Below are 25428 nucleotides of genomic sequence, written 5' to 3'. Positions count from 1 at the left end.
TGAGACTGAACTGTCACGTTTTTATTCGCCAATAGAAAGCCTCAGAGCATAGCGAATTAATTGCTGCATAAGTAGTAAGTGAGGAAACAGTCGGCGGAAATCGATACTTGGATAACTTGCGTGTGACATTTAAATTTAATATCTAATATATTTATTGCCTTTCTACTTCTTCTAAAAATATAGAAAATTAAATACTTGATATTTGAATGTTATATCTACTCTATTCCTTAAATTTAATATTAATCCTCAATCAATAATGTTGATTTATAGATGCTCACAAAAATCTCAAGTTTAAAATATTTAAATTAATTTTCAATAAATCAATGTTAAATATTCTGATCCAAACTGTTGTCACAGAAATATACCGTGTCTTGCGAATTTCGTAATTGTACTAATTTGCCTTAAACTACGCAATATACGGTACAATTAACACTTGACACGAGATCAAATGCTAAATACATAATAGTTTACACGACACAGTTGACGTGGTTTTTTAAGAAGTAAATAGATGTAATGGTTCGACCAAATCAATTACCAGAGTAAAGATTTACCGAGAACATCTTTTTGAAACCCTAAGTAGAAATAATACAATTTAGTATTTTAGATATTATAATTTAGTATTTTTAACATAAATAGCTTTAGTATATTTGTATACTAAATTATATAACATGTATATTCAAACTCCCTAATTTTTCGGTCTTTCTATGCCAAGAAAGAAAATCACACAAATTGAAAAGCTTTTAGGCCAATTAGGGCTACTTTTATTTAGAACAGGAATCGTGGAAAATGTTTCCGTTGTCCGATTGGAGAAAACATTCGGTTGTAAATAATTTTCACGATTCGTGGGCGCGGCAGGTATACGTAGAGCTTGTACATATTTCAGAGGAGCATAATAGAATATGGGTCAGCGATAACGAATGAATCAGAACCGGTGGAAATTGAAACGCAAGTAGAAAGGATAAGATACACATGGAACCACGAACGTCGTCGTTGCACAATAGTATTAGGTTATCCGAAAAGTTTCTTTCGTTTTATAAGGAAATAATAGACGCACAATGTTTTTTGTTTCATATTAGTTTATTGAATTATGCATGAATATAATAATAGAAATATAACGAAATGGATCATACCTAATTCAATAAAATAATATAAAACAGAAATTGTTGTTCATCTATTATCATTTTATAAACGAAAGAAACTTTTCGGACAACCTAATATTAGACGATAATCATGTAAAATCTCAAATCTTTGCTCCGGGATAGAAATAAAATTTCAACAAAAATATCTTAAAAATATCCTGATACATATACCTATTCATTTAGGTTTATTTATATATTTTATGTTAAATAATTATCTAGCAATAACATTTTCAAAAATTGAAGCGTACAAATTGTATTTTTGCAGAAAATTAGCATCTTCTGCGTGCGAAAAACATAGTAGGATACATACATCAAACCTGGAGCTTGTTTGCAAGGCTGTTAATCGCGCTGTTAATACGCCATGAAAACGAATTAACACTTCAAGCCTTGATACGATTAATAATACTATCAGCGATAATTTGCTTTCTGATCGAAAATAGATTCGAAGTAATTATTTTTCTGCAACAGTCGAATGTTAATAGTCGTGAAATGGTGGTGAAAAGAAAATTTGTATAACAACACCTTAAAAGCCGAGACCTCAAACAAATTTTTTGACTTTTTTAAGATAGTAAAAATAATAAACTGTTAATGCGGCTTTGGTAAGATAGGTACATATACATTTCCATTCACACATAAGTTTGATCAATCCATGCGAATCACCTTGATCGTTGGAACGCAGACCAGTATTGGATCCATCTACCCTGATAAAACACCGTGACTCGTGTTTTACATCATGTTCTCAATGTTAATTTCCTTTACTCACGGACGAATGCGATATCGTTATGAATACGTACCGGCGAGATCAATTTTAACCGAGTTCAACGAAATCCTATTATACAACTTACGTTTTATAACTTTCGTGCTACTTAATCAAATATCTATTGGCATCATTAAAAAACAAAAAAAGAAATTAAAAATAAAGAAACGTTATCTCCAAAATATTTACTCTCTTACTGTCCAAAAGCTTGAGAAGTTTGAGATCCTGGTTAATATATTAGTTCTACAATACAGCAGAATTCCATTTATGTGAATTTGTCGGAGGACAAATATTATTTTTCGTTCACATAATAGGAGTTTACGTTCGGATAAGTAAATTTAGTTAATTCAGTTAATCGAGTACTAACTAAAATTTCACTGCAATAAATGAAGTTCTATCGTAGTTGTTATCTAAATCTTTATAGTAGTTTAGACCTTGACTTGCGTTTTATCTGAATTGGCTATAATAAATTAAACGAGCAAGGATAATACATTCAACGAAACCTTGCAAATATATACAGTACAAAAGTGTGGAATTACTTCTGCACTTGTGCTTATATTGAATCACCTATTAATTTTATAATTAATCTAAAATTAATCCTATAAATGTGAATAGTAATGTTCTTTACTTCGATGAAATTTTTAACCAAAGAATTTCTTAAGTAGATACGAAGATTTCAAAATTGTAATCTTTCTTTAAATTCTTAATTCCTATGACATACATAGTGAAGCTTGTGGCAAGCATAAATCGCAAAATTTTCAAACAAATGCTGTTGAACTAGTAAAATGTAGCGAGAACGTTTGAAAAGTTTCGATAAAATAAAACATAAACCGTAATCACGCGATAGTCATTAATTGTCACTTCATCAAAGATATTACAAGAAATTTATGTTCATTACTGTGCCAAAAGTTTGAAATGAGTGATACAGCGACGAGTAATAGAATTAACGAGATTACAAGCCATTCAAAGATACCAAACACTATTACCAGGAACGATGATTAATGACCATTGACCGTGACATTGTTAAAAGTGTCCTTCCTTGAAATTTTACGATCTAACATGAGCATCAGTGCCATTGGGATATTTTATTCCTGTTCAATTATTTTATTTCAACGAATGCTTTAGGTAATCTGTAGCCAACGATTAAATATTTTTTCTGCATTTAATTAAAAAGAAGTGTCAAAAGAGAAAAACAGAATAATTGTCAATAAAAGAAATATAAGAAACGTCTAAATCCAAAGTATTAAAAGAGACGACTGACTCGATCAAGCACGATATACCGTTAAATCTTTTACATTAAATATTTATAAAAAAAAACACCCAAGTATCTGTCCTTGACATTTTCATTCACCGTAAAAAACGTAGAACATATAATTCGATAAGGATATACACAGATAACAGAGACACAGCAAATACGATCACTGTAAACCCTTTTTCAGACATTGTTCAACAACGAATTATTCATCCTAGTATCTGCTCTTAAAACATTCGTGTCACATTTCTATTGCCATCATTACTTTAAAATCATTAAAAAACTATCTCAAAATAAAATTAGACATCAAAATCAGATTAAACTCACACGCAGTAATAAGCGTAAATGTTAAAACAATAAGACGATCCTGAGAAAGCTTGTGACTATTGTAATCCCTCTTTCAAACATCACTTAACGACGAATCCATCTTGGCATCTCCTTTTCAAACGTTCGTGTCGTATTTCCACTTGTGTCATTGCTTTAAAATCGTTAAAAGCCTTTCCTCCTTTTAAACAAACTAGACTTTCAAATAATGCCATACTGTGAATTACATACATAATGTGGATTAATGTCATACACAGTAGTAAGCGTAAATGTTAAAACGCCAAGAAAGTGCTTAAACAGCTTCTTATTAATGGAAGCGGTTCCTCTTGCCTAGCAAAAACACTTGAAAAGAAAACCAGAGTAAAACGGCGATCTAAGACAGCGACTAACCGTTTGCGAGTGTCTGCGAATTCCAAAGTTGAACTTCCGGCCAGGTTCACCATCGGTGGCTGGCGCGGTGAACGTGAATGTGGGTACATGAAAATACGGGAACACGTGGTGATGATGATGGTGATGATGATGATAATGCGAATGATGATTCGGATCCTCCTCTTCGCCTTCTCCCTCGCCTGAAATTGGTTGCGGCGCAGGTATATGAAGTCGAAGGAATGGTAGCTTCATCTTCAACCCGGTTACTCCGCTTTTTTCTGGTATCTGCTCGCTGGTAGACGAAATGTTCGACAGTTCGTTTCCATTCGACGTGGGCAATAAACAGTTTGGAACACCTGGATAAGCGCTGGCCAAGCTGGGAGCTAAACTCGAACAAATCGCAGCATTCGCTATGCTGGACCTTCTAATAGGATTAACGCTGGTTCCTGATAAAACATTTTGATAGTTGGCAGTTCCTGGTTTTTCTTCCGAATTTAGACCTATGTTCATAGCAGGCAATGTCAATCTTCTTTGCGTATTCCTCTGATTGCTTTCTTCTTCTGAATTTGTACAATTTACAGCATTTTTCGGAGTTTTGATGGAGTCTTGTCGAGTTTGAAGAGGATCTCCTAACATTTTGGATGGACAGGTATTTTCCAGACTGGAGGAATTATTGGAAAACGCGGACATAACTTTGTAATAACGTCTGATTAGAAGAGGAGAGACAGAGACTGCCGAGGGAGGAACTGCATTAACTGATTCGATATTTGGATGAGTAAGAATCTGCGAGGTCTCCTGGATTTCTGCAGCTGTCATCGATTGTGCTCTTTCTCTTGGTTGATCGACTAATTGTAAATTTTGTAATGTTACGTCTGTAGGATCTTGGAGACTCCTCTTGCGTTGCATGGAAGTATTTAAACTAGAAGATTTGTAGGTTTCGTACGAAGAAAGAGATCTATGGCGTTTAAGCTCTGAAGGATTCGATGTTTCGAAAGGAAGAAAACTCGAGGTCGAACCGCGCTCCAATTTCTTTGTCAAATCTACATTCTCGTAGGAACTTTCGTTGATGATATACTTGAACTTCGAGCAGAGAACGCCGAAGTTTTGGTCCGGACTGATCGATCGTGGCGAACTTTCGGAAGCGGAGATTTCATAATTTTCGTTAGGAACTTCGCTGGAAGCAACCGAAAATCGTGCTTCACTTTCCAAATTATCGCTTTGCGTCTTTTCAATCTTCCCGCAATTTTGCGAATCATCCGACAAATTTTCATCATTTGCGAATTTATCGATCCTCTTCTTCTGACTAATCGATTCTCTCGAACCAATTTCTTGGGAAGGTCCACTATCTGATCCATCAGAATCTTTCGAAATTTTGAACTCGAAGCCTTGTACCTCTCTTCCCTGTTCGTCCAAAGTTCTATCGACAAATTTCTCTAACAAAATTTGTTGTTGGCCGACTGATCCTTTTGAAGATCGTCCCTTTGAGTCACCAGAATTTTTTGATGACTTAGATTCGAAGCTTTGTGCTTTCTTTTCCTGCTCGTTCCAAGTTCTTTCTACAAATTCTTCTGATAAAATTTCATTGGCTGTTTGGTCGTTTGCAAACGAACGTTCTTCTCTGGTGATTGGAAGATTTTGCGCTTGTGATTCTTGCGACGCAACCACTATACCAGAATCCGCTTCAATCGTAATGGAGAATCTTCTATCGGTTTCTCTAGCTGCATCTTCCGCTTCTTTGTTCTCTTCGTCCCCTTCTTCCTCGATGCTGATTCGAAAATGATGTGTCGCGATCTTGACACGATCGTCTTTGGCCTTCCGCATTGCATTCTTTCCTCAACGTGCTTCGACGATACTCCAAGATAAAGCTTACTATGGATAAATACGTGGAAAATTTACGGGATTCCTTTTTTTCTTTTCAAAAATAAAGGCTGTTTGAGATATTCATATTTTTAGGCATTTGGCCATTTGTTCAAATACTGGTATGATGTCTATGACCTATAATTCTTCTTTTATCGAATCGCGTTGATAAGAGAAAGTATGAATATTTTTAAAAATATTGGAGTGTCGTGTGGATAAAAATTATCACGATTGCAGCGTGCTCGACAATAAAGATACGAAGTAAAAATAAAAATAGGAGAACAATAGAAACAAACAGTTCGGACGGAAAGTCGTTGGGAGATTTTGATTTTGAAAAATACTAAATAATTGATGTCCTACGTTCTAAGAACTTTTGTTTCGTATGTGACGTTTCTGATGTTGCAGCAAGACAGTTATTAGAGATATGTATTCTGGGAATAAGAATTCTAACGATTTATATTATCGAGATGGGTAATAAATTTTTATAAGATCCTACTTTATGAAACTATTTCGTTGAACTGACGAAGTATCATAAAATCGGCCGAGAAATAAGGTCGTAAAATGAGTCGCTGTTTCAAGGACAATGAAGGAAAGTTTAATACGATCAAGTACTCTACATTATATCAATCTCTACAATTCTATCAAAATCTATAATCTACCATATATTATAAAAGACGAACCCTGCAGAATTCAATATACGATGAAATATCCTTAATTTTAAATAATGAAAGTTAGATTTTGTAGAATCCAAAGCACAATAAAGCAGCTTCCGTTTCATCCACGTTAAATCATAAAGGACGCATCCTATAACATCACAAAAATACAATAAAACATGCTCTATCTCATCGATATCAACGAATGAAAATAAAGCTCTACAGAATTCATGATGAAATAAAATATACTCAATCTCATTAACTTTGGTAAAACCCTACAGTATCCAAGATAAAAGGAATTACATATCTTGCATTTCACCAACTACAATTCAGATTCTAGAAAATTCAAAATAGACTAGATTAGAACAGAAATAGAATGAATTATCTTCCATTTCATCAACTGCAACTTAAATTCTATATAATTCTAAATAAAATGGAGAAGGAAGAATTCATAAACTATTCTCAGAATAGTTAGAATTCGACAACTATGCTCCACTCGATCCACTTAAAACCACATTCAATACCGTAAAAAACCGACCCGCGACAAGTTAGCGAGCCTGAGCATCCTTTCCAAATTTTTCGTAGTCATCCCTTTCTTCCTGTCTCTTCCTCTTCTTCACCTCGTCCAGCACCAAGGGCTCTCGGAACCAATGACAAACGCGTTTATCTCTCTCTTTATGTATAAGTATATCTAATGCACGCGGATCTAGCCAGATCTAGCGGAACGCGTGCGATCTGCGACGCCAGCAGATCGTTTAAGACCATCGTCTGGCAAATCGTGCGACATTTATATATCCGACGTGGGATCTTTAAAGTCGAGTACACAGTCGTGCGAGATCGTGTGTAACATCGTGTGCTGTCTCCACAGTTGTGTTTCATTGAAATCGTTATTCTTACTATTTGTTCTCGAAAAAGCACGAATAAAATCCGTGTCATTTGAAGCAAAACCGAGTTTTCCCGATTTTTATGTTCCCAAGGGATCTCACGAATTTCTATGGTTCGCGCGTCACGAGCTCGCAAATATTTGAGCTGTTTATTTGAGCCAAATTAACACCGTGGAACAAAAAGTAAAGGACATTGATAAAATTATATCAATCGAGTGCTTTGGGACTAAAATTTTCGAAATGTAAAAATAATCCACTTCGACCTGTGAATGGCTCGTTTATTAGATATTATCGCGAAACGAAGCAAGGAGGAACTCATAATTGGAGAAGAACATCCAGGAGGAACGATCGCCAAGTCTGTTGGAAGAGTAGTATGACGCATGATCGTTAGCTTGAGGACATAAGACATCACTATGACGTAACTGGTAAGTTGATTTAGTAGCTTACGACTTACGACTGACCGTCGTAAATTTCAATTGATTATGTTACGATAAACGGAAGGTTGCTGTTTAAACTGATAACGAAGATCTTGGTTCCTGATGAGGAGATTTTGTGTTTGGCGCTTTCTGATTAATGTTTGGTGCAATCTAGGATAATATTAACTGTAAATTAGCTTCTCCGAGTTAATATTTACATATTGGTTGATATTTATTAGAGTTGTTAATAATTGAAGAGTTGTGTATGTTCACGGGTATCGAGATTAATTCTATTTAGATATCATAGAAAGAAGATTGTCTGTAAATTTCATAGCTAGCTAAATTTTATAGATTATGATCTTTAAAAGATCCGATAGATTTCCGATAGATGTTTTGTCTGATCCTACAAATTTTTAATCGACTTCCAATACGTTAGAAATATACAGGAACCGATCGAATAATCTGTAAAAGATTTGTGAAAGAAAGTCGAAAATGTAGAGTCAAATTTTTTTCACAAGACGCTTTGTTTTAGAGAAAATTAAATTTAGAAATTTATCATACGCGCGTACTAGGCCGATTCTTAACTAAATTCTATTTTCTTGGAAATAAAGCCTTAGACGGAAAGATTTTATTCTACATTTTCGACCTTTTTTGCATGTAAAATAATCTCCTGCCGATTATTTAGTCCTGTCCAGTCCAGAATCAGTCATGATTAAATACACTTGAAAAAATTTTCAAACTCCATTTTCTCGATAACTAAGTCAAGAATAAAAAAATTTTATTCTATATTTTATTCTTATTCGTTCACAAGGTATCACGTCGTTTCCGCTTTTACATGTGATTCAATCGGACCCTGTATATATATAAAATCAATTATTGTGTATATAAAATCTATATAATTATAGAAATTATCGTATTTTGCGAGAAAAAGAATAAGTTGGCAATTGATAAATAATTCATCATAAAAGAATTTTTTAATTCTTGAACGCATAGTGTCGTCATTTAATAGCATGGTATTTGTATTCGTATAGAACACCTGTTATACGGTCTGTTCAAATGTAGTTATACTATCAAAGTACATATTGAGTATCGGTATAAACGAATAAATGATGCGTCACAAATAAATTATTTTCTTATTTTATTATCTTCCGGAATGTCTTATTGCTGCGTCTTCTTTTATATTTAGAATATGTTATCGCTTTATAGTGTTTTAAAAATGGTACTAAACGATCAGCAAGTTAAGCTGTTTATTGTACTTTCGCGATAAACTAGTCTGAGACTTGTTTATACATTTTTCGTATGTTACAATCTTTTTTCAAATAAAAAGATACACAGAAAATCATCAGGTAGATTTTTGAGCTGCTTTTCTATAATTTTGCGCCATGTGAATCGACAACTTCAAGATCGTTTACTGTATTTGGAGAAATTATAGAATTATGCGTTAACGCATTAAGAATTGTGAATCTCACAATGAAAAAAGGAAAAAAGCATAGGAAGAAGAAAACGGAAAGCGGATTTAATGATAAACGTTGAAATAAAATTTTCAAATAGATTTTATAATAGATAATAAAAATTTAAAAAGCAGATTAAACATGTTACACAATAAGTAATTAGGAGACAACTTCTTCTCAAATTCTTAGTGCTATCCTGTTACAACGCAATTATAATAATGTAAATCTCCAAAGAATTTATATTGTAAAGAAAAAAATTAATTACTTTATATTTTATTAATAAACGAATACCTTTGGATGAAAGAACGAATCAGAAATAAAATGCGCATAAAATACATAAGAGAATTAAAAAGTGGATCAATGCAACAAATTAAACAATCTGGATCTCCGTGTGCTATTTATTACTTCGCGATAAGGTATAGCCTTACGCGCTTAAACAATGACGATGCACTGTTAACAATGCATAAATTCGACAAACAATCTTTTATTCGTTTGCATTTCGCGATAGGTGCAGCAACCATTGCACACTGCCGTTTTTTCTAATGTATGCCGACGATGTAAGCTCCGAAAAAAGATGATTAGAAATTAAAATCGGTTAATTTTTAGATCGCTAATAATCATATTTTCGCAGACTTCTAACTAGAAAATTATTTTTACTCGATAGAGCTAGGCGAGAAGACTGCGCGTCCTTGCGCTACTCGCGGCACTTGGGCCAATTAAAGCATTCAAGAGACTAATCAATTGTATACCGACAAGTTGTTTGCAAGGGCTTATAAAAAGAAGCGGAGAAAACGAGCTACGATCGTTTCGTCGACGATCTTCTTCCTTGAACATGGTATGACAACAGAGACATTTCATTATTTCATTTTTAATATATGGAAGAATTTTGAAAAATATTTTTAAATGGCTACATTCCATTAGATGATTAAATGATCGATTTCTAGTATTCAGGTCTTCCATACGTTTTGTTTTTCGTTTATTCTTTTGATAAATAAAATTATAAATATATAAATTCTTGCTATGAAGAGCTTAAGAGTATATAAATGTTATGGTCATTAAAGTTTGATTGGTCGGATTTTACTGTTTAGATCTCATACATGATATGTCTTGTTTTCCATATTCTTTTGAAGAATACAATTATAAATAAATTGATTGCTATGAAAGGTTCGAGTATATTGTACAAATTTTGACTAACCTCTTTTAGGAGAAAAAGAAGAAAAATATGAAAACCGACGATGGAATAATAATAGGATTGAAATACATATTACAGTATAATGGATAGCAGAGTGAGAAGTAGTGTCAGACAGTAGTTAGTCAGACAGTGTCGGTCTACGTTCTACTTAATACCACTAATTACTTATATTAAAACCTCCATGCAATTACGTAATACTTAATGATAACTGAAGTTTTAATTAAGATAAAAGAATGTCTATAAGTACACTGAAATTATATATTACTAGATATACTACTATATCTATTAAATTCTTTGATAACTTTGTTAACTTTCAGATGATCCATACTAAGGTAAAGTATTTTAGTTAAAGAAAAAAGTGACTATTATCATTTATTTTAAGAAAGATACGATCGATTTGATGTATACATGTCTAGTAGCAGATGTCATAGATAAATTATTTATTCGCGTTTCTTCTAATCGATTGTGGCTCGACCAGAAGAACTCAGAAGTTACGAAGAACTAAAATATTCGAACGTCATCGACTGGTGAGCCATGAGGATAAATACTTGGTTGCATTTATCGGAATAATAGAACATACAGCTGCAAACATTTAGACACGAGAGCATACGCAATTCTCAAACTACTTTAATCCTCATTATTCGTTTATCTATCCATTATGTAATCAGTTATTTTAGGTTTATTTTACGAACTACTAACAGTTCGTGAAAATTTGCATAGCTGCAATTTAATACAACTTCGATAGGTATATTCTGCAATTAGTCGTTTTAAATTCATCGACGAATATATCATGGTCATTGAAGTGACCAAATGCGATCCAAAGTGTAAGGGAAACATATCTTTAAAGACTCTGTTGCATGTATCATTTATCTTTCGAGTCACGTTGAAAAATGTTGGCACGATAACCAGGCAAACGGACAAACCGACAAAATACTTTCATTTAATTCGATCTAACCCACCTGTGGGTTTCTCACAGTTATGAAGCAAGCACAATATTCAACCTATAAAGTGGATATAAATAAAGGACATAAGAAACGATATTTATCTCTTGAAATTTTGGCAGAGATCGCAGACAATCTTCGAAATCTTCTTGGTTAGAATTGATTGAAATTTGCCTGTTAAATATCAGTAAAAGAACTGAATTTTAGACCTCAATTTCTGATTGATAAATTATTAATGTAATTGCCAGCCAATATCTAGTATTTTATATTTCATTAAATATAAAACACAATTCGATCATTTTTTATTTCATCTTTACAAAATTTTCTGGTCCCTACTGCAAAAATGTGAATTTGTATAAACGACAGCATTGTTTCCTCCTTAAATATAAATTTCCTAAAATACTCAATCTTGAAAATATAAATTTTTCAAAATATTTAGTTCTCAAAATGTAAATTAAATTATTTGACAAAAAAATCATTAATATGTTGTAGTAGAATAATAATTTTATGCTGTGTTATAAGATTTCGAAAATTTTCCTACGAATATTTAGAATAATATCAAATAGAAAAATTTCAATATAAATATTCTGCGCTTGTTAATATTTTTCCAAGAACACATCTTGCAACTAGAAATTTTTATTATAGTTGCGTTATTGATGTAGTACATGTATTATAATATAGGAAAAACAGTCTTTTCTTTGAAAGATCGATAAAGTTAATGAAACAATTAACGCTATTTACTTATTAATTAAATTGCATTTTATCCGAGTTCTGTTTGTACCTGTTTGCTTCTGTTCCAGATCGACTGTAGCACTTGTTGGCAAGATGAAAGAGATCCGTAACTGTGAGCCAATCCCTGTGGCACCAGAGATGGAAAGGATGCTACATTTTCTCGATTAGAACCCAATAAGTTACTCCTCTCGTTTACGTATTCCATCGAAACCAGGTCAATATCGAGAAATACTCTCATATTCTAACAATAATAATCAATACTAGGTTGATGAAATCATTGTTGAAACACTGAATCACTCGTCGTTTCGTGCTACTGTACTCTTTTAATTTTGTAGCTCGATCCACTCTGCAAAATTTATTTCTATTTTCCCCAAATTTTGCTTCTTCTCCTTTACTTTTAATTTTAGATAATTTAATAACTTTTAAGTGTTTCTGTATTTTGTCACTCTGTTCTGGTTCTCCATCGACCTAAATCTGATATCATCAAAGTTTTCCATTTAAAAAAACCAACTTTATTCTGATACCACCAAAACTTTCCATTAAAAATATTCTCCTCTCAAAGTTTTCCTCTACAATTAACAAACATCCGGTTTTATTCAGATACTTCTGTCATAGAAGAAGTTTATAAAAAATATTCTTTTTTAAGCCTTCCTGCATGATTCGTTAAAAAGCAATTTCTTCTGGCATTCTCATTGACGAAGATTCCTATAAAAATTTGTCTTTTTCAAGTTCTCCTTTAGAACCAACGAAAAACCAATAATATCTTTCGCGTGACACTCGAACCACGTGCATTCTTTCACAAACAAGAAAATTAGTCACGAAGCCGACGTTTACGTTTACGGAATGTTTCGCACGTGTCGCGAATTACACAATTCCAGTGATTTATTTCTCGTTAGCACAATTTATCACGTCTTCCAACGGAACAACAAAAAACTAAGCGTACTTACGTCAACGGTAAAAATACTCTTACGCAATAAATTCACTCTATTTTATTCCAATCAATCACTGGTAAAAAGCAAAACAGAAAATGAAGTTTATTTCTACAGAGAATTTTTGGAAGATTCCAAATAAAAATCAAAAAGTCAAAGTTTCAATCTCAAGTTGCCACTGTTGGAAAAACTTCGTGTTTTAATAAAAGTTTTTACAAGAATTCACAGTTTCTTCCACGATATTCTTATATAGGCCAAGCTGGTGCACAAATCAACACGAATTGATCCAAAGTATGTCGGTTAATTAAGAGTCAGCCAGTTAAATTGCAACGATAAGTACTAATATTTATACCATAATCTTCGTTTTATCTGAACAGTTTAATTTCAACCAATTTTCAGATGATCTTATCGAGACAGCTCCTAAGGAAGCAACAATACCAAACGAAAGCTCTGCTCGAGTAGACGTTCATTGCCCCTCATCATTTCGTTCTTCGTATCTATGAAAAGTATTCGAGAAGCAAACAGAACAAATAACGCCGGAGATATACAACGAATCGAATCTTCGAGGGGAAATGTTAATCTTCAACTGCGTTTTAAAAGTGTGTTTAATTGTTCGAGATAATAGCTCCTTATATTTTCTGTAAGAATTCGTGTTAAATCAAATCTTCGAGAGAGTATGTTGATTCTTAGCTGCGTTTTAAAATATGTATAATTGTGCGAGAAAATTGTCTTTTGTATTTTCTGTAAGAATTCTGTATTATTTTAGTGAAAATTGGACATAGAGTGTTGAAGTAATATTCACTTATCTTCTTATATAAGCTTTTTTTTAAAGATCTTTGATTTCTTGATGTGAGGATTCTTTTTCCTATTTGGTAATTTTACTTTCTCTACTATCTAGAGAAATTAGTATTATTTTGTAGAAATTGGATATCGAACATTTGGTTGAGAGATATTAGAATTTGAATTTGATATAAAATCTCTTGCTTCACTTATGATTCATTTAAATTTTCTCCTTCTTATGGAAAACTCTTGTTTTATGCTATTTGCTGATTTTATGATCTCTATTATCCACAGAAATCAATTTTAGTTTATGGAATTTTGGTAGGAAGCATTTGACTTTGGTTTTGATAAAAAATTTCTTTTTTCTTCTTATAAAAGATTTAATATAAAAATTGTTCTTGTTATAAAAGAACGTAATGATTCTCTTTCCTTCTAAATTTCAATATTCTTCTATTTTAATTAATCGACACTGACTTCTCTGGTGAAAAACATTATAATTCTAAATTTAATACGAATCAGTGAACCACAGCGTGATATTTTTCTCATTATATCGTTGATGTGTTCTCATATCCATGTTCTGCTCCCGTTACGTTCAACTTAGATTTTGTTTGACCGATCGCTGTACACGAGTTGTTGGATCGTTGCCTCTGTTACTCGTTACACAAACTTAATGGAGTTACCGGTGTTTTCCAGCAGAAGATTGAAGCTAACATGTAGTTTATTACTTCGACGCGTAATTCACTAGTTTTCACCGATCGTCACTCGTTTTTCGAGCACTTAAAAAAATCTTTAATCGCTCAAACTGGACCCACGAGGCAGCTCGATCGATCACGATTAATCACCGATCGAACTGATCATTTAATATTGTTTTCACGAGGTACAACAATATTTCATACCTTGCACACCCTGCGCGACACGTACCATACTGTTCTATACGTATAAACAGAGACAATTATTGATCTTATCTTATCGACAACGTGTTGTACCATCGAAAGTATTTCGTAATATGAAACAAATCATGCTATTGGTATTTTTTTCTCAATTAAAAAATCTTCCACTCGTCGATATCATATTTTCAAATTCATCCTAAGGGAAGATATTTTTCTGTTTCTTATTTCGTCGCAATTTTTCGACAGAAAAAGAAGAAGATTCTTTTCATGCAATCTTTTGTCGTATGATTGGGTAAATAACAATTGGATATGATAAAAATGATTCGACACCGTCAATTAATTTAATTTATATTTAAAGAGCCAAGTAGTTTAGGAAATTTATATTCACATGCGAAACATGCAGATGATTAAAGCTATAAGATCTATATAAAAAATTGTTTCATCAAAATATAATATAACATATATCGCATATAATATAACATCAACAAACATAAATATTATAACAGGTTCCAATTTCTGGATATTTTATGTATTCCTACAGATTATGTACATTACGTTGTTTAAAATTCGCGTGAACACATAAAAATTCACAGGCGAATTACAATAAATAGAAATTTTACTTGGCACGATGCAAGAGCATCGCATCTTATCGCTTACTGAAAAATAATTTTAAAAACCGAAGTGGATCAAATAAATGGTCAATTGTCGTTACCTTGTGGCAACTGTTACTGATAATTTCGCGATAAAAATGTGATCGTTCGTAATAGATATGATATCGAGTAAAAAATAACGAATATCCAAACGAAATTGATTCGTGGAATATCGAATGAAAGAGTAAGCGCGACAATGATATAATTCTATCCGTGAATATGAACGTCTTATGTTTGTGATTGATCATAAATTTTATGTTACAGTTTTCAGTATTAAATTTTAAAAACTTCTGTCTATGGATATGAATGTTATATATCCATGATTTGATCATGCATTTCGTATTACAATTTCCAGCATTAAATTCTAAATATTTCTCCGATGTATAGGATTTATGTAAATGTTTTTAATGTGTTACATATCTTCAATAATATTATGGTATCCTAATATCATCTGATCCTAAACTACAAAATTGATAAATGAGATTCATCGTCCTACAGAGGTATTTAATCAAGATTAGACTTTGGAGAAAGATTGTACATTTCATAATAGCTATAAAGACAGCTGCTTGAGATCAGGTTGGGTAAAATAATTCGTCCTGGCACCCAATGACATTCACAACCGATAGGTATCTCGTAAAAGCATTTTTGGCATCATATTGCTATGCTATGACCACTCGTTTATTATCGTTCGCTAATCGTTAAACGATTATCGTTAATGATTCACCATACACTATTTATACAATACACCATTTTGCAACACTAAAAATGGAAAGACTGATTCGATTACGAGCAAAACCAACTAAACATTGGCGTATAAATGATGACCGATGTCCATCATTTTCTCTGACATCCATTGGAGCAATAAGAAGAGCTTGCTATTTATTAAAAACACACACGATTATATCTATAAATATCATCAAAATTGTTTACTAGTATAAACATCTACAAGGTAGAATATCAACTATAGTATCATAGTGGCAACATAATTACGAACGTAATTTTTAATTCTTCCTAGAATTTCGAGTTATCCACAAAAGTGTTAAATTGATCGTGAAAAATATTACTCGAGGGAATCCTTGGAGCTTTGACACGTGAATGACAGACGGCATTGTGCGTTGAGATTAATCCTACGATAATCGACGAACACATCGACCGTGAATCTTCCCTCTGGCAGCGACTTCACACCCCCTTTGTGCTACAAAGAGGAAGTTAAAGTTCGACTCTTCTGGCACACGATTCAATCTTCGAGGGAATCGAAACGGTAAATCACTGTCGCACCCAGTGTTCTTCGTGTATTGGCACACTGTCGAAGGTAAACGAAAATAGTCGTGCCCCTCTAACGTGTAAAATTCTAGCACATAGGAAGATGATCGACGATATCGAATTGTTGTTCAAGAAAGCAATGATGATGGTTGGATCGAGAAGATAGCTGTATACAAGATCATGAAAGCATTTGACCGTCTGTAGACGATATTGAATCGTTGTCGAAGAAAGGAATGATAATGATTGATCGCGAAGGAAGATTCGAAGCTATGTACAAGATTATGAAAGTATTTGATCGCCTGTACACAATATTAAATCGTCAATTGAAGAATGAAATGATGATGATTGATCAAGAAAGAAAATTCGAAGATAAAAGTATTCGAATACTTGTAGACACCTTATTATTAATACGAATATATTAGATGCGTTATTTGGAACATTTTGAAATTTCACTAACATAATGAGACTCGACTATCATGATTATATTGGTAACGTTTGGAACCTGTTTGAAAATATGTGTAGAAAATACAAGGTGTTTGATGCAAGTACATATTTTGTACAGATTAGAAAAAGCGTAACAAGCATCAGAATTTACAGAATAAGTTATATATTATATGAGTAAATTTCAATAAAACGATATTTAATTTATTATCAAGTTATTATTATGCTCAAGGTGGCTTCTCATACTGTATATTAATTTTTCTTTAAATATATGTTTGCAGTAAATACCATTCACATCAATCAATATCAATACATCAATCGTGACAGTCTCATTACAATGCTAATGGAATTTAAAAAATGTTTTATATAACACATACGATGTACAGTGCCGTGAATAATTATAAACACTTAACTCTATTTATACATTTTTCATAATATTAAAACAATAATTGACAAAATCGTTTATATAATTTCATATTATAAAATAAAACAAAACTCAAGATACAAGAAGTAAATATTTTCTTCTTTCGCAGTCTGAAAAAATGAAATTTCCTCTTAAAATTGTGTTTTCGGCTGTGAAAAAATATAAATTCAATGTTAATTTAGTTACGTTTTTCCTCAATACTAAGTGAGTTGGTCTTTATTTTTGATTACTTCTATTATTCTGTTAGATGCAATATCTATTAACTTATTTAAAGTTTCGCTTTGAGTATCCGCCCACACGAATTTTATTCTATTTTTAAGTCCAATGATATTTTCTATAGAAGGCTTCTTCTGATCACAAATTTTTCTTCTTAAAATTCCCCATAGCTTCTCGATCGGATTTGGATCAGGACTCGACGCTGGCCATGCTAACAATCCTATAATCTTAATAGCACTTTTTCCTAATGGTGGCTGTATGAATAACAGCGTTGTCTCGTTGAAAGTTATAAAAGGCAATAATTCACCATGTAACATTTCCTGGTATCCTACGGCGTTCAATTTATTCTTTACAAAATTAATTTCACTTAATATATCCAGGCATGGTCAGCGATTTCTTAGAGATATTGAAGAAATAATTCAGTGTTTGAGTATATAATTATTCGCAACACTGTACACATATATATAAATTTTCTATAATAAGTATTCAAGTAATTGCATGAGCCACTGTAAATACTAGATATTTATAAATTCTTGTAAATTGACTTAGATTTGATTGAAATGTTAGAACATTGGTCCACGGGTAGAATTGGACAGGATTGAGTAATTGAGGTAGACAAATAGCAGGGTAAATTAGTAAGACACAGGAAGTGGCATATGATTAAATCTGTTCTATATTTAAGCTATTTCTGAATGGTTATTTGGATTCGTCAGGATTACGTATAACGTAGAACAAAACTACGTGGGGAAATTTGATTGGTGTAAAATAAGCTGTTGGGTTTATGCGATGTGGGTTAGTGTTGCTATATGTGCTGTTCCTTTTTGATCTATGTGGATGGCTGAGAAACTTAGATTAGACTGTAACACACATATATATAAATACTATAAAAAACTTAAACTAATATCTTTCTGACAGATCTTTGTTATTTTCATAGTCTACACCTGTTCATTGAAAACTATCTGACTTGAGACTATAATCACGTACAACTTTTTTAACATGGATTTAAGATAAATTAAATAAGCACAACGTACAAGAAAACTACAAATGTTTTCCAATCATAATTTCCAAGAATTCCTTGGAACGTAGACTGATACAAGACGATCTATTCTAAAAACCACTGTTCTAAGTCACGGAATATCTGCTGCATCGGGTAGTATTGATCGAATTCTAGTCTACTTGTCAAACGTATGACACAAGCGTGTCATATGCTGTGAAAATCCAAGCTTAGTCGTACGCTCTTGATTATTATTCGTGTAACGTTGGACGTATCCTGTTTATGTCATTGGACATTCATATATAAGATTTGGAAAATTTAAATGGAGATGTACCGATCTTGGAATTGAATATCTCAAAATGACTGATTGCCAAGTAACATTTAAATATTTATACAGTTGTAACAGAGTGAAATGCGACTGCTGTCTCCATATTATAATCACAATTTCTCTATTAAGAAATAGAACGATAGATTAAAACCGTTATTTATTGTAATATTAGTATAGCTATAAATTTGTAGCATCAGTAGTAAATCTATAAAGATTTACAAAAAGATTTAAATGATAAAAACATATTTATGGATATATAATGACTACAAAAAATATTTGCACGCTATAAGGTCGTAGCATAACATCTACGCATTAATTAATGAGGATCAATTAATTAGGTATATTAAATTTTGAAGTATCTTTCTATGACTATAAAAATTTGATATTATAGAAACAAAATATAGAATGTGACAAAAAAATGTTTCATTGGAAAATAAAGGATATACCGATACTTTTGTAGCCACTGTATCTCTCAATTGAATTTCTTAGAAAGATGCGGGATCGTGAATGAAGATGATTTTCGATGGAATTGCAAAGTCGAACAGAAGGTTCTCGCGAATTCAGGAGCTTAATTAGACAACGTAAGCCACGAAGAGGACAGCAGGAAAGGAGGCAAAGCGGCCAAATGTATTTCTGGCCATGTCGCCCGCGCTCAAAAAATCTCGGCGTCTCAGGGTGGCTCGCTTTATAATGAAGTGGCTATTTCAAGAGGTATCAAACTCCCCATTATCAAACTATATAGAGCAATAATGCCTCGAATTGATCTTAATTATTCGACTTTCCGAACAAATAGAAGTTTCTCAGAAAAAGAAGAATGACTGCATACAGATATTGAAACATCTTTAAATTAATTCTTGGATCAAAATTCTTTACAGACTTCCATTTGACTAATTTCTAAATATATCATTCTATATATTATTTTCTATAGATATTTTTCGAATTTCTTTGGAAATTACAAAACGAGGAATTTTTCTCTCTATAAACGATTCTATCTTAAATGAATTCAAATTACAGTATCATCAGCGTTTCACAGAAAATCGAAGGAACAAAAAAATCCATCGAGTCTTCTTTATCACTTCGATTTTATAAAATAAATAATAAATCTCTTCCTGTAAAATATTAAAGACACTCCGCAGTCAATAATTTATTCTAACGTATCTCATAAATATCTTTGAAGTCCCTTTCTCTGGAGTTTTATTACCTCGTGGAAACGATGTTCCAAATGACCCTTCAGTAAAGTAAACTGAAGCCTTCGATACTCTCCATGGGGCGACATCAGCTTCGAGCTTTTATTCGGCGGTGATTCATTCGAACTTTTCCGACTTTTCAATCGAAGGTGTGACATTTTCACTTTCCTTTACCCGTACTTATCAATACTAATCCTTGTTGTTAACTTATCGTTCATTGAATAGATTCCTTGGTATCACTCGCGAATTTTTAATCACAGAAGCTTCACGTGCTATCAAATAATTGTTCAAAGCTTATATTCGAAACGATAAAAGAGACATTGTTAGTGTCAATAGCTTCGCATAACTTTTATTTAACCTGTTAATTGGGAAAGATATTGCTATGTGCTAATCCATAATTTTTATAGAAAATTATCATTAGCATACTAGAGATTATTATACAGCAGAACTCAGTTTATTTGAATCTATCGAGGAACAAAGAGAGTTCATACAACAGAAATTCAATGATCTATCTATGATTTTTCGTTCACGTAACATAAATTCAAGGTGAAATTAAATGGAATCAATTAGCTGTAATTTATTTAATCGGGCAGTAATTAAAATTTCGTTCCAATAAACGAGGTTCTACTGCAATAGAAATTATTAGAGTGAAACTATTTCTAGAGCGTGCAATTTTCCATATAAATTGTTATGAAAATTTTCCTTTTCTTAAACTTCGCATGAAATTTATCGTTTTTAATTTTTGCAATTAAATCGATATCACAAATATAGGCAATCATCTTTAAATTGTCTAACTCTTTGAAGGAAGCAAGTTTCTGCTTGAAAAACAATCCAGTTAATGGACTACGAACGGGAGAAGTGTTTCGTTGTTGGATAACACGCTTCACGGACAAGCAGTTTTATTAAATAGAATGACTAGCTTTCTTTCTCTTTCCTGTTCGTTACGTAATAATTTCACATGCAATGGATACTTTGGTGAATATATACGAAATGTCGAACCAACATTTGGATGAGAAATTCGAATACAAAGTACTTTTTCAATTTATTAATCAAGGAATTGCTGATGTTTTCGACGTAATAATTCATCTTTTCACAGATTTCTTACCCTTCAACGTATCGTTATATCGTACTTACATTTGCTAGAACTAGTTTATTATATTTTTAACGTGATTATATATACAAATTTGTTCAATTAAGTTATTAACTCGAATTCGTAATTCAAGTCAAGAAACGTGTTCCACATTTAAGAATATCTCTAAGGAATTTCTCTGTCGAGTGTAATCATAAAGATAAAAATTTCTGTCCATAAATGCAACGATATAAAGTTACCAGACATCATTCTGTTTTATTTTCAATACCTCATCGAACATTTAATTACCCCTTGGTCGGTAAATCAAATTTACAAATAACAGGAAAGATGCACAGTTTTTCTTCCATCTTTAATTAATTTCTCAGAAACCAATCAGCTATGCTCAATGGAGTTAATTTAACTTCAATTTCGCACAACTATATTTGCAAAATTTTGTTCTCACTCTATAGAAATTGTCAATAAAAGACTTCTAAGAATAAAACATCAAATAAAATTGTCGTTGATCATCAAATCATCCCAAATAATCTCAGGTATTTTTGTTTTTATCTCGGTAATACATATTCGAATTAACAGCAGGATTTAGAAAGTCACTTCTATCTTTAACATCTTTTACCACGCGCACTTATCAAAAGAGGAGACTGCGATACCGAATAGCGTAATAATAAACCGTGGAACGCTCTAGAGGAAATCAATGGGTCAGCTGATCGGGTACGCGACCAAGTCCTGCACTTTCACTGAAATATCTTCTTACAGAGAGAAAAGAGAGTGCAAACGATACGCGAGCCTCGATTTCATCGATAATATAATCTATCGTTATCGGGTAATTTTTTAATTATCTCGCGATCATACTCTTCTTTCGAGTGTTTGATAAAACAGAAATATAAAGAAAGATATAAGGGAACGTAACGCTATTGGTTTTTCGAGGGAAAATTTCTTTACGTACGCTTGGAAAATAATGATAGATTGGTTCTTTCATTAATCTTTATTTTTTTATGATTTATACTTTTCTAGATGGTTATGTGACTTTCCTCGACAATTGTAAAATTAATGTTCACCTGAACGAAGCGAACTTATTTCTTTATTGACTTTTTATGATTTTCATCTACTTGTTTACATGGCTATATCTTCCTCGATAATTTTTTCTATATTTATCGTTTAAGAGATGCTAGCACGTACGTATGTATAGGTAAGTATGTATGTACATATATTTACTTCCTATTTAATACAGATATAATTTCAAAAGGTATAAAGATAGCACAGTTACGTATATATTACTTGCCTCAAATATTTCATAATATTCGTTCATAGTAATAATTTCTTACGTTATTTGCTTCATTTAATTATTACGAACATATCTCAGCCAAATAAAACTGAAAAATAATTATCCTCTTTAACCTTAATAAATACCTTTCAGTTGCATTTAAAATAATACTAAACAAAAATTAATTACGTACAGAAAAGAGTAACTTGTACATTCGTATTAACAATGTAAAATTGATAGATATTTTCCTAGAAGAAAATAATTTAAATGTTTCCCAATAAAATATTAAATATGGTAGACAGAATCTTTATCTTCGTCTATCGATCGTAGTTCATCCGTGTGTTCTCTATTTCTGTAAATGTAAAAGTGCCGATTATCTTCGTTAACTGCACGGTTTAAAAACCACTGTGGAAAAACATGTTCACTATCGTTTCCTATTAACTGTATCTCTGAATCATCGGTCGTTTCGAGCACTGAATTACGATTCGAGTCAAGGTAACAAACGCTCTACGCTCTTCGAAAACATGTTAATAGCAACTTTTATAATCTTCTATATAGCGAGTCTCAAGGACAATTATCTGTACTTAGTATTCTTCCATTTTGAATAATTAGGCTCGACAACATTGGCCAAGGGCGCTGTAAAACTTCCTTCCCAAATGAACAATCGAGTTCACTCGGTGGTTGAAAAATGAATGATGTATTGAGACATTCTTGGATTTATTATATCTCGCTATGATAAGAATTGTCGATTACGCTTCAATAGTTATACAATGGCTACAAAAAATATTTGCTCAACATTATATATATTATAGCGTTTGGATACTAATTAATCATTAATCAATAAATTAATAGTATAAGAGTATACTTTCATATAATTACAAAAACTTAGTACTGAAACTTGGTAGTGAAAATTAAATGTATAGAATCTTATAAAAATAAATCATTTTATTGGAAAATGAGGGTATGTGCAAATATTTTCTAGCCACTATATACAGAGGCTCGCGAAACCTTTCAGAAAAATGTTGCTTTCAGAGGAAGATGTTCCTTTATCTGGTTAATCCTTTACTCGAATATACTCGATCTCTCCAATTCGAAAATTTTTAAATCAATTTTGCTTTATTAAGTTTCGAAGCAGTATTATATCCAAGAACTCGCAAACTTTCACTTGTGTTATCAATCTTTTTTAAATAACGTAATACAAATTTTTCTTGTGAGCGAGTAAATGACGAACAGAGGATAATAAAATACTTTACAAAATTATTTGCCACATCAAAGCCGATCGAATTAAAATACGCTTTTTTATAGAATTATAGAATAAAAATTCGCTCGAACGCTCGGAAAATCTTCGGAGATAAAAAAGCTTCGCTATGAATACAACGATTATCGAAGCTTTCAAAACAAATGTACGTAGGACGTGAACACGCGTGCATTTCGATCGATCCTTTTTGATCCGAATGCGAACATTAATGGATCATTCATTTTCCACCAATGCAACGTCTATCCACTTGCAAACTCAAACACCACAAACGATGAATCGATGTTCGCTATAAATAAACGCGCGTAGCATTTTCGTCACCTTAATGCCAAAACTCGAAACGTTTAAAAGAGTCTTAAAAACGTTTTCTCTTTTCAATGATAATTTTCCACCGATTGATTTTCCAGCGACCGCACCATCCATAATACAACTATTGTTCAACGTTCTTCAATAACTTTCGTGCGATGTTTATTTCGATTTTGCAAACTTTTCAAAAACGTACTCCACGATCGTTCAAACGTTCCGTAAAGAGCGATATTCCGTTCAGTGAAATATTTCACTCCGTGATGAGGGACGATCGATAAAAGATTTCACACGGCCGATTTTCAAAAACCTTCGGAGCACCTTCGCTTCAAGTGAACTGTGACGACAGTCGAACGCACACTGAATTATTCGTCGTTGGATCGCGATTTATTAGCATCCACAAGGCGAAAAGTCGTCATAGTGAACCGAGCGATCGGCCATCAAGCACTGCTTACTTGAAAGTTGCTTGGGAATAGTAGGAACATGATCAAAATCTATTATACTAATTAGGTAAATATATGGGAAAAACATACAAGTAAAAAGTGAGGATATTTGGACATTTGTGGGAAATGTAAAGGTGCAAAAGAACACAGTACGCGCATGAAATGAAAAAATATATAAAATATACATATAGTGTTATATATATAGTACATATATATATATATATATACATATATATATAGTGTTTTATCTAATATTTAATAGGTAACACAATTTTATATATAGTATCTATTTTTTCAAGCATGTTCATAAAAATATGAGTTTACATAAATATCAGCGGTCTATTTAGGACAAGTCAATATTTTTAAGATATCCAAAAATAGAAATACGAAATAAAGATAACAAGGGCACATGTTTAATGCCTAAGTTAAATAAAAAAAATAGCAATGGTAATACGGAACTAGTTTACTCTAATACAAATGAAAGGATTCGGCGAAAAAGCAGAGGATCTCCAAATAAATAAATGATTACGTCGAAGCTATCAGCAGCTCGAACAACTGACTAATCTTTCCCAATTAGCGAATAATCACTGAAACACACGCTTTTACTATGCCTCGATAACAAGTGTAACATACTTATCAAACAACTTTGCTAAAATGATGCATAAATTCAAACTTATGACGCAAGACATAAAACCACTTTCATGTAATCACAGGAAAATTCGATAGATAGATCGATAATATACAATAAAACTAGATTCATGTGATAAGGAATTACGCAAGAGCACCATTGTCACGTACACAAACGATAATCAAAATCGAAACACACGTCGATATAATTTCAACCACTTTTATGATCAGCTCATTCACTTTTGTAAATATCAAACACCTTCAAATGAAGAACACGTGATTTAAATCACTATTGAAAAAATGCAAAATTAAACGAAGTTACGCAAAAAACTCGTTCACTTTTAGAAATATCCAACGTGGTTAAAACAACCATATTAAAA

General features: G+C 32.3%; 1 protein-coding gene and 1 long non-coding RNA gene across 18 annotated transcripts in view; one reads left to right on the top strand and one right to left on the bottom strand.

Annotated features, from left to right (window-relative positions):
- The window catches only part of LOC100648801 (kinase D-interacting substrate of 220 kDa), a 44038-nt gene that overhangs the window by 9830 nt on the left and 8780 nt on the right, over positions 1-25428 (bottom strand). For 2 of the 10 annotated variants that reach the window (XM_048411841.1, XM_020866454.2), the window contains exon 1: positions 12017-12205. The exons of 1 other annotated variant lie outside the window; for it this stretch is intronic. In XM_048411841.1, the coding sequence (XP_048267798.1) occupies positions 12017-12205 (189 nt within the window). Of the gene's footprint in view, positions 1-3862; positions 5711-6875; positions 7095-12016; positions 12206-20083; positions 22530-22613; positions 24574-25428 lie in introns of those variants that run through there. 7 more of the 10 variants (XM_012316441.3, XM_048411840.1, XM_048411842.1 and 4 more) reach the window with 6 other exon arrangements.
- LOC100650175 lies at positions 7131-16709 on the top strand. 8 transcript variants are annotated; one of them, XR_007226295.1, is made up of 6 exons: positions 7522-7660; positions 9767-9937; positions 10307-10537; positions 10612-10821; positions 12036-16165; positions 16232-16709. It is a non-coding gene; the product is annotated as an uncharacterized LOC100650175 (long non-coding RNA). The 8 variants fall into 8 exon arrangements; XR_001099324.3 differs by lacking the exons at positions 10307-10537; positions 10612-10821 and having other exon boundaries at positions 7131-7660; positions 12036-12181; positions 16232-16477; positions 16572-16709; XR_007226293.1 differs by lacking the exons at positions 10307-10537; positions 10612-10821 and having other exon boundaries at positions 12036-12181; positions 13296-16165.

Source organism: Bombus terrestris, chromosome 14 (assembly GCF_910591885.1).
Source record: "Bombus terrestris chromosome 14, iyBomTerr1.2, whole genome shotgun sequence".
Classification (NCBI taxonomy): Eukaryota; Metazoa; Arthropoda; class Insecta; order Hymenoptera; family Apidae; genus Bombus; species Bombus terrestris.
The sequence above is the reverse complement of the archived record's forward strand: the minus strand, read 5'-3'. Positions and strand labels throughout refer to the sequence as shown.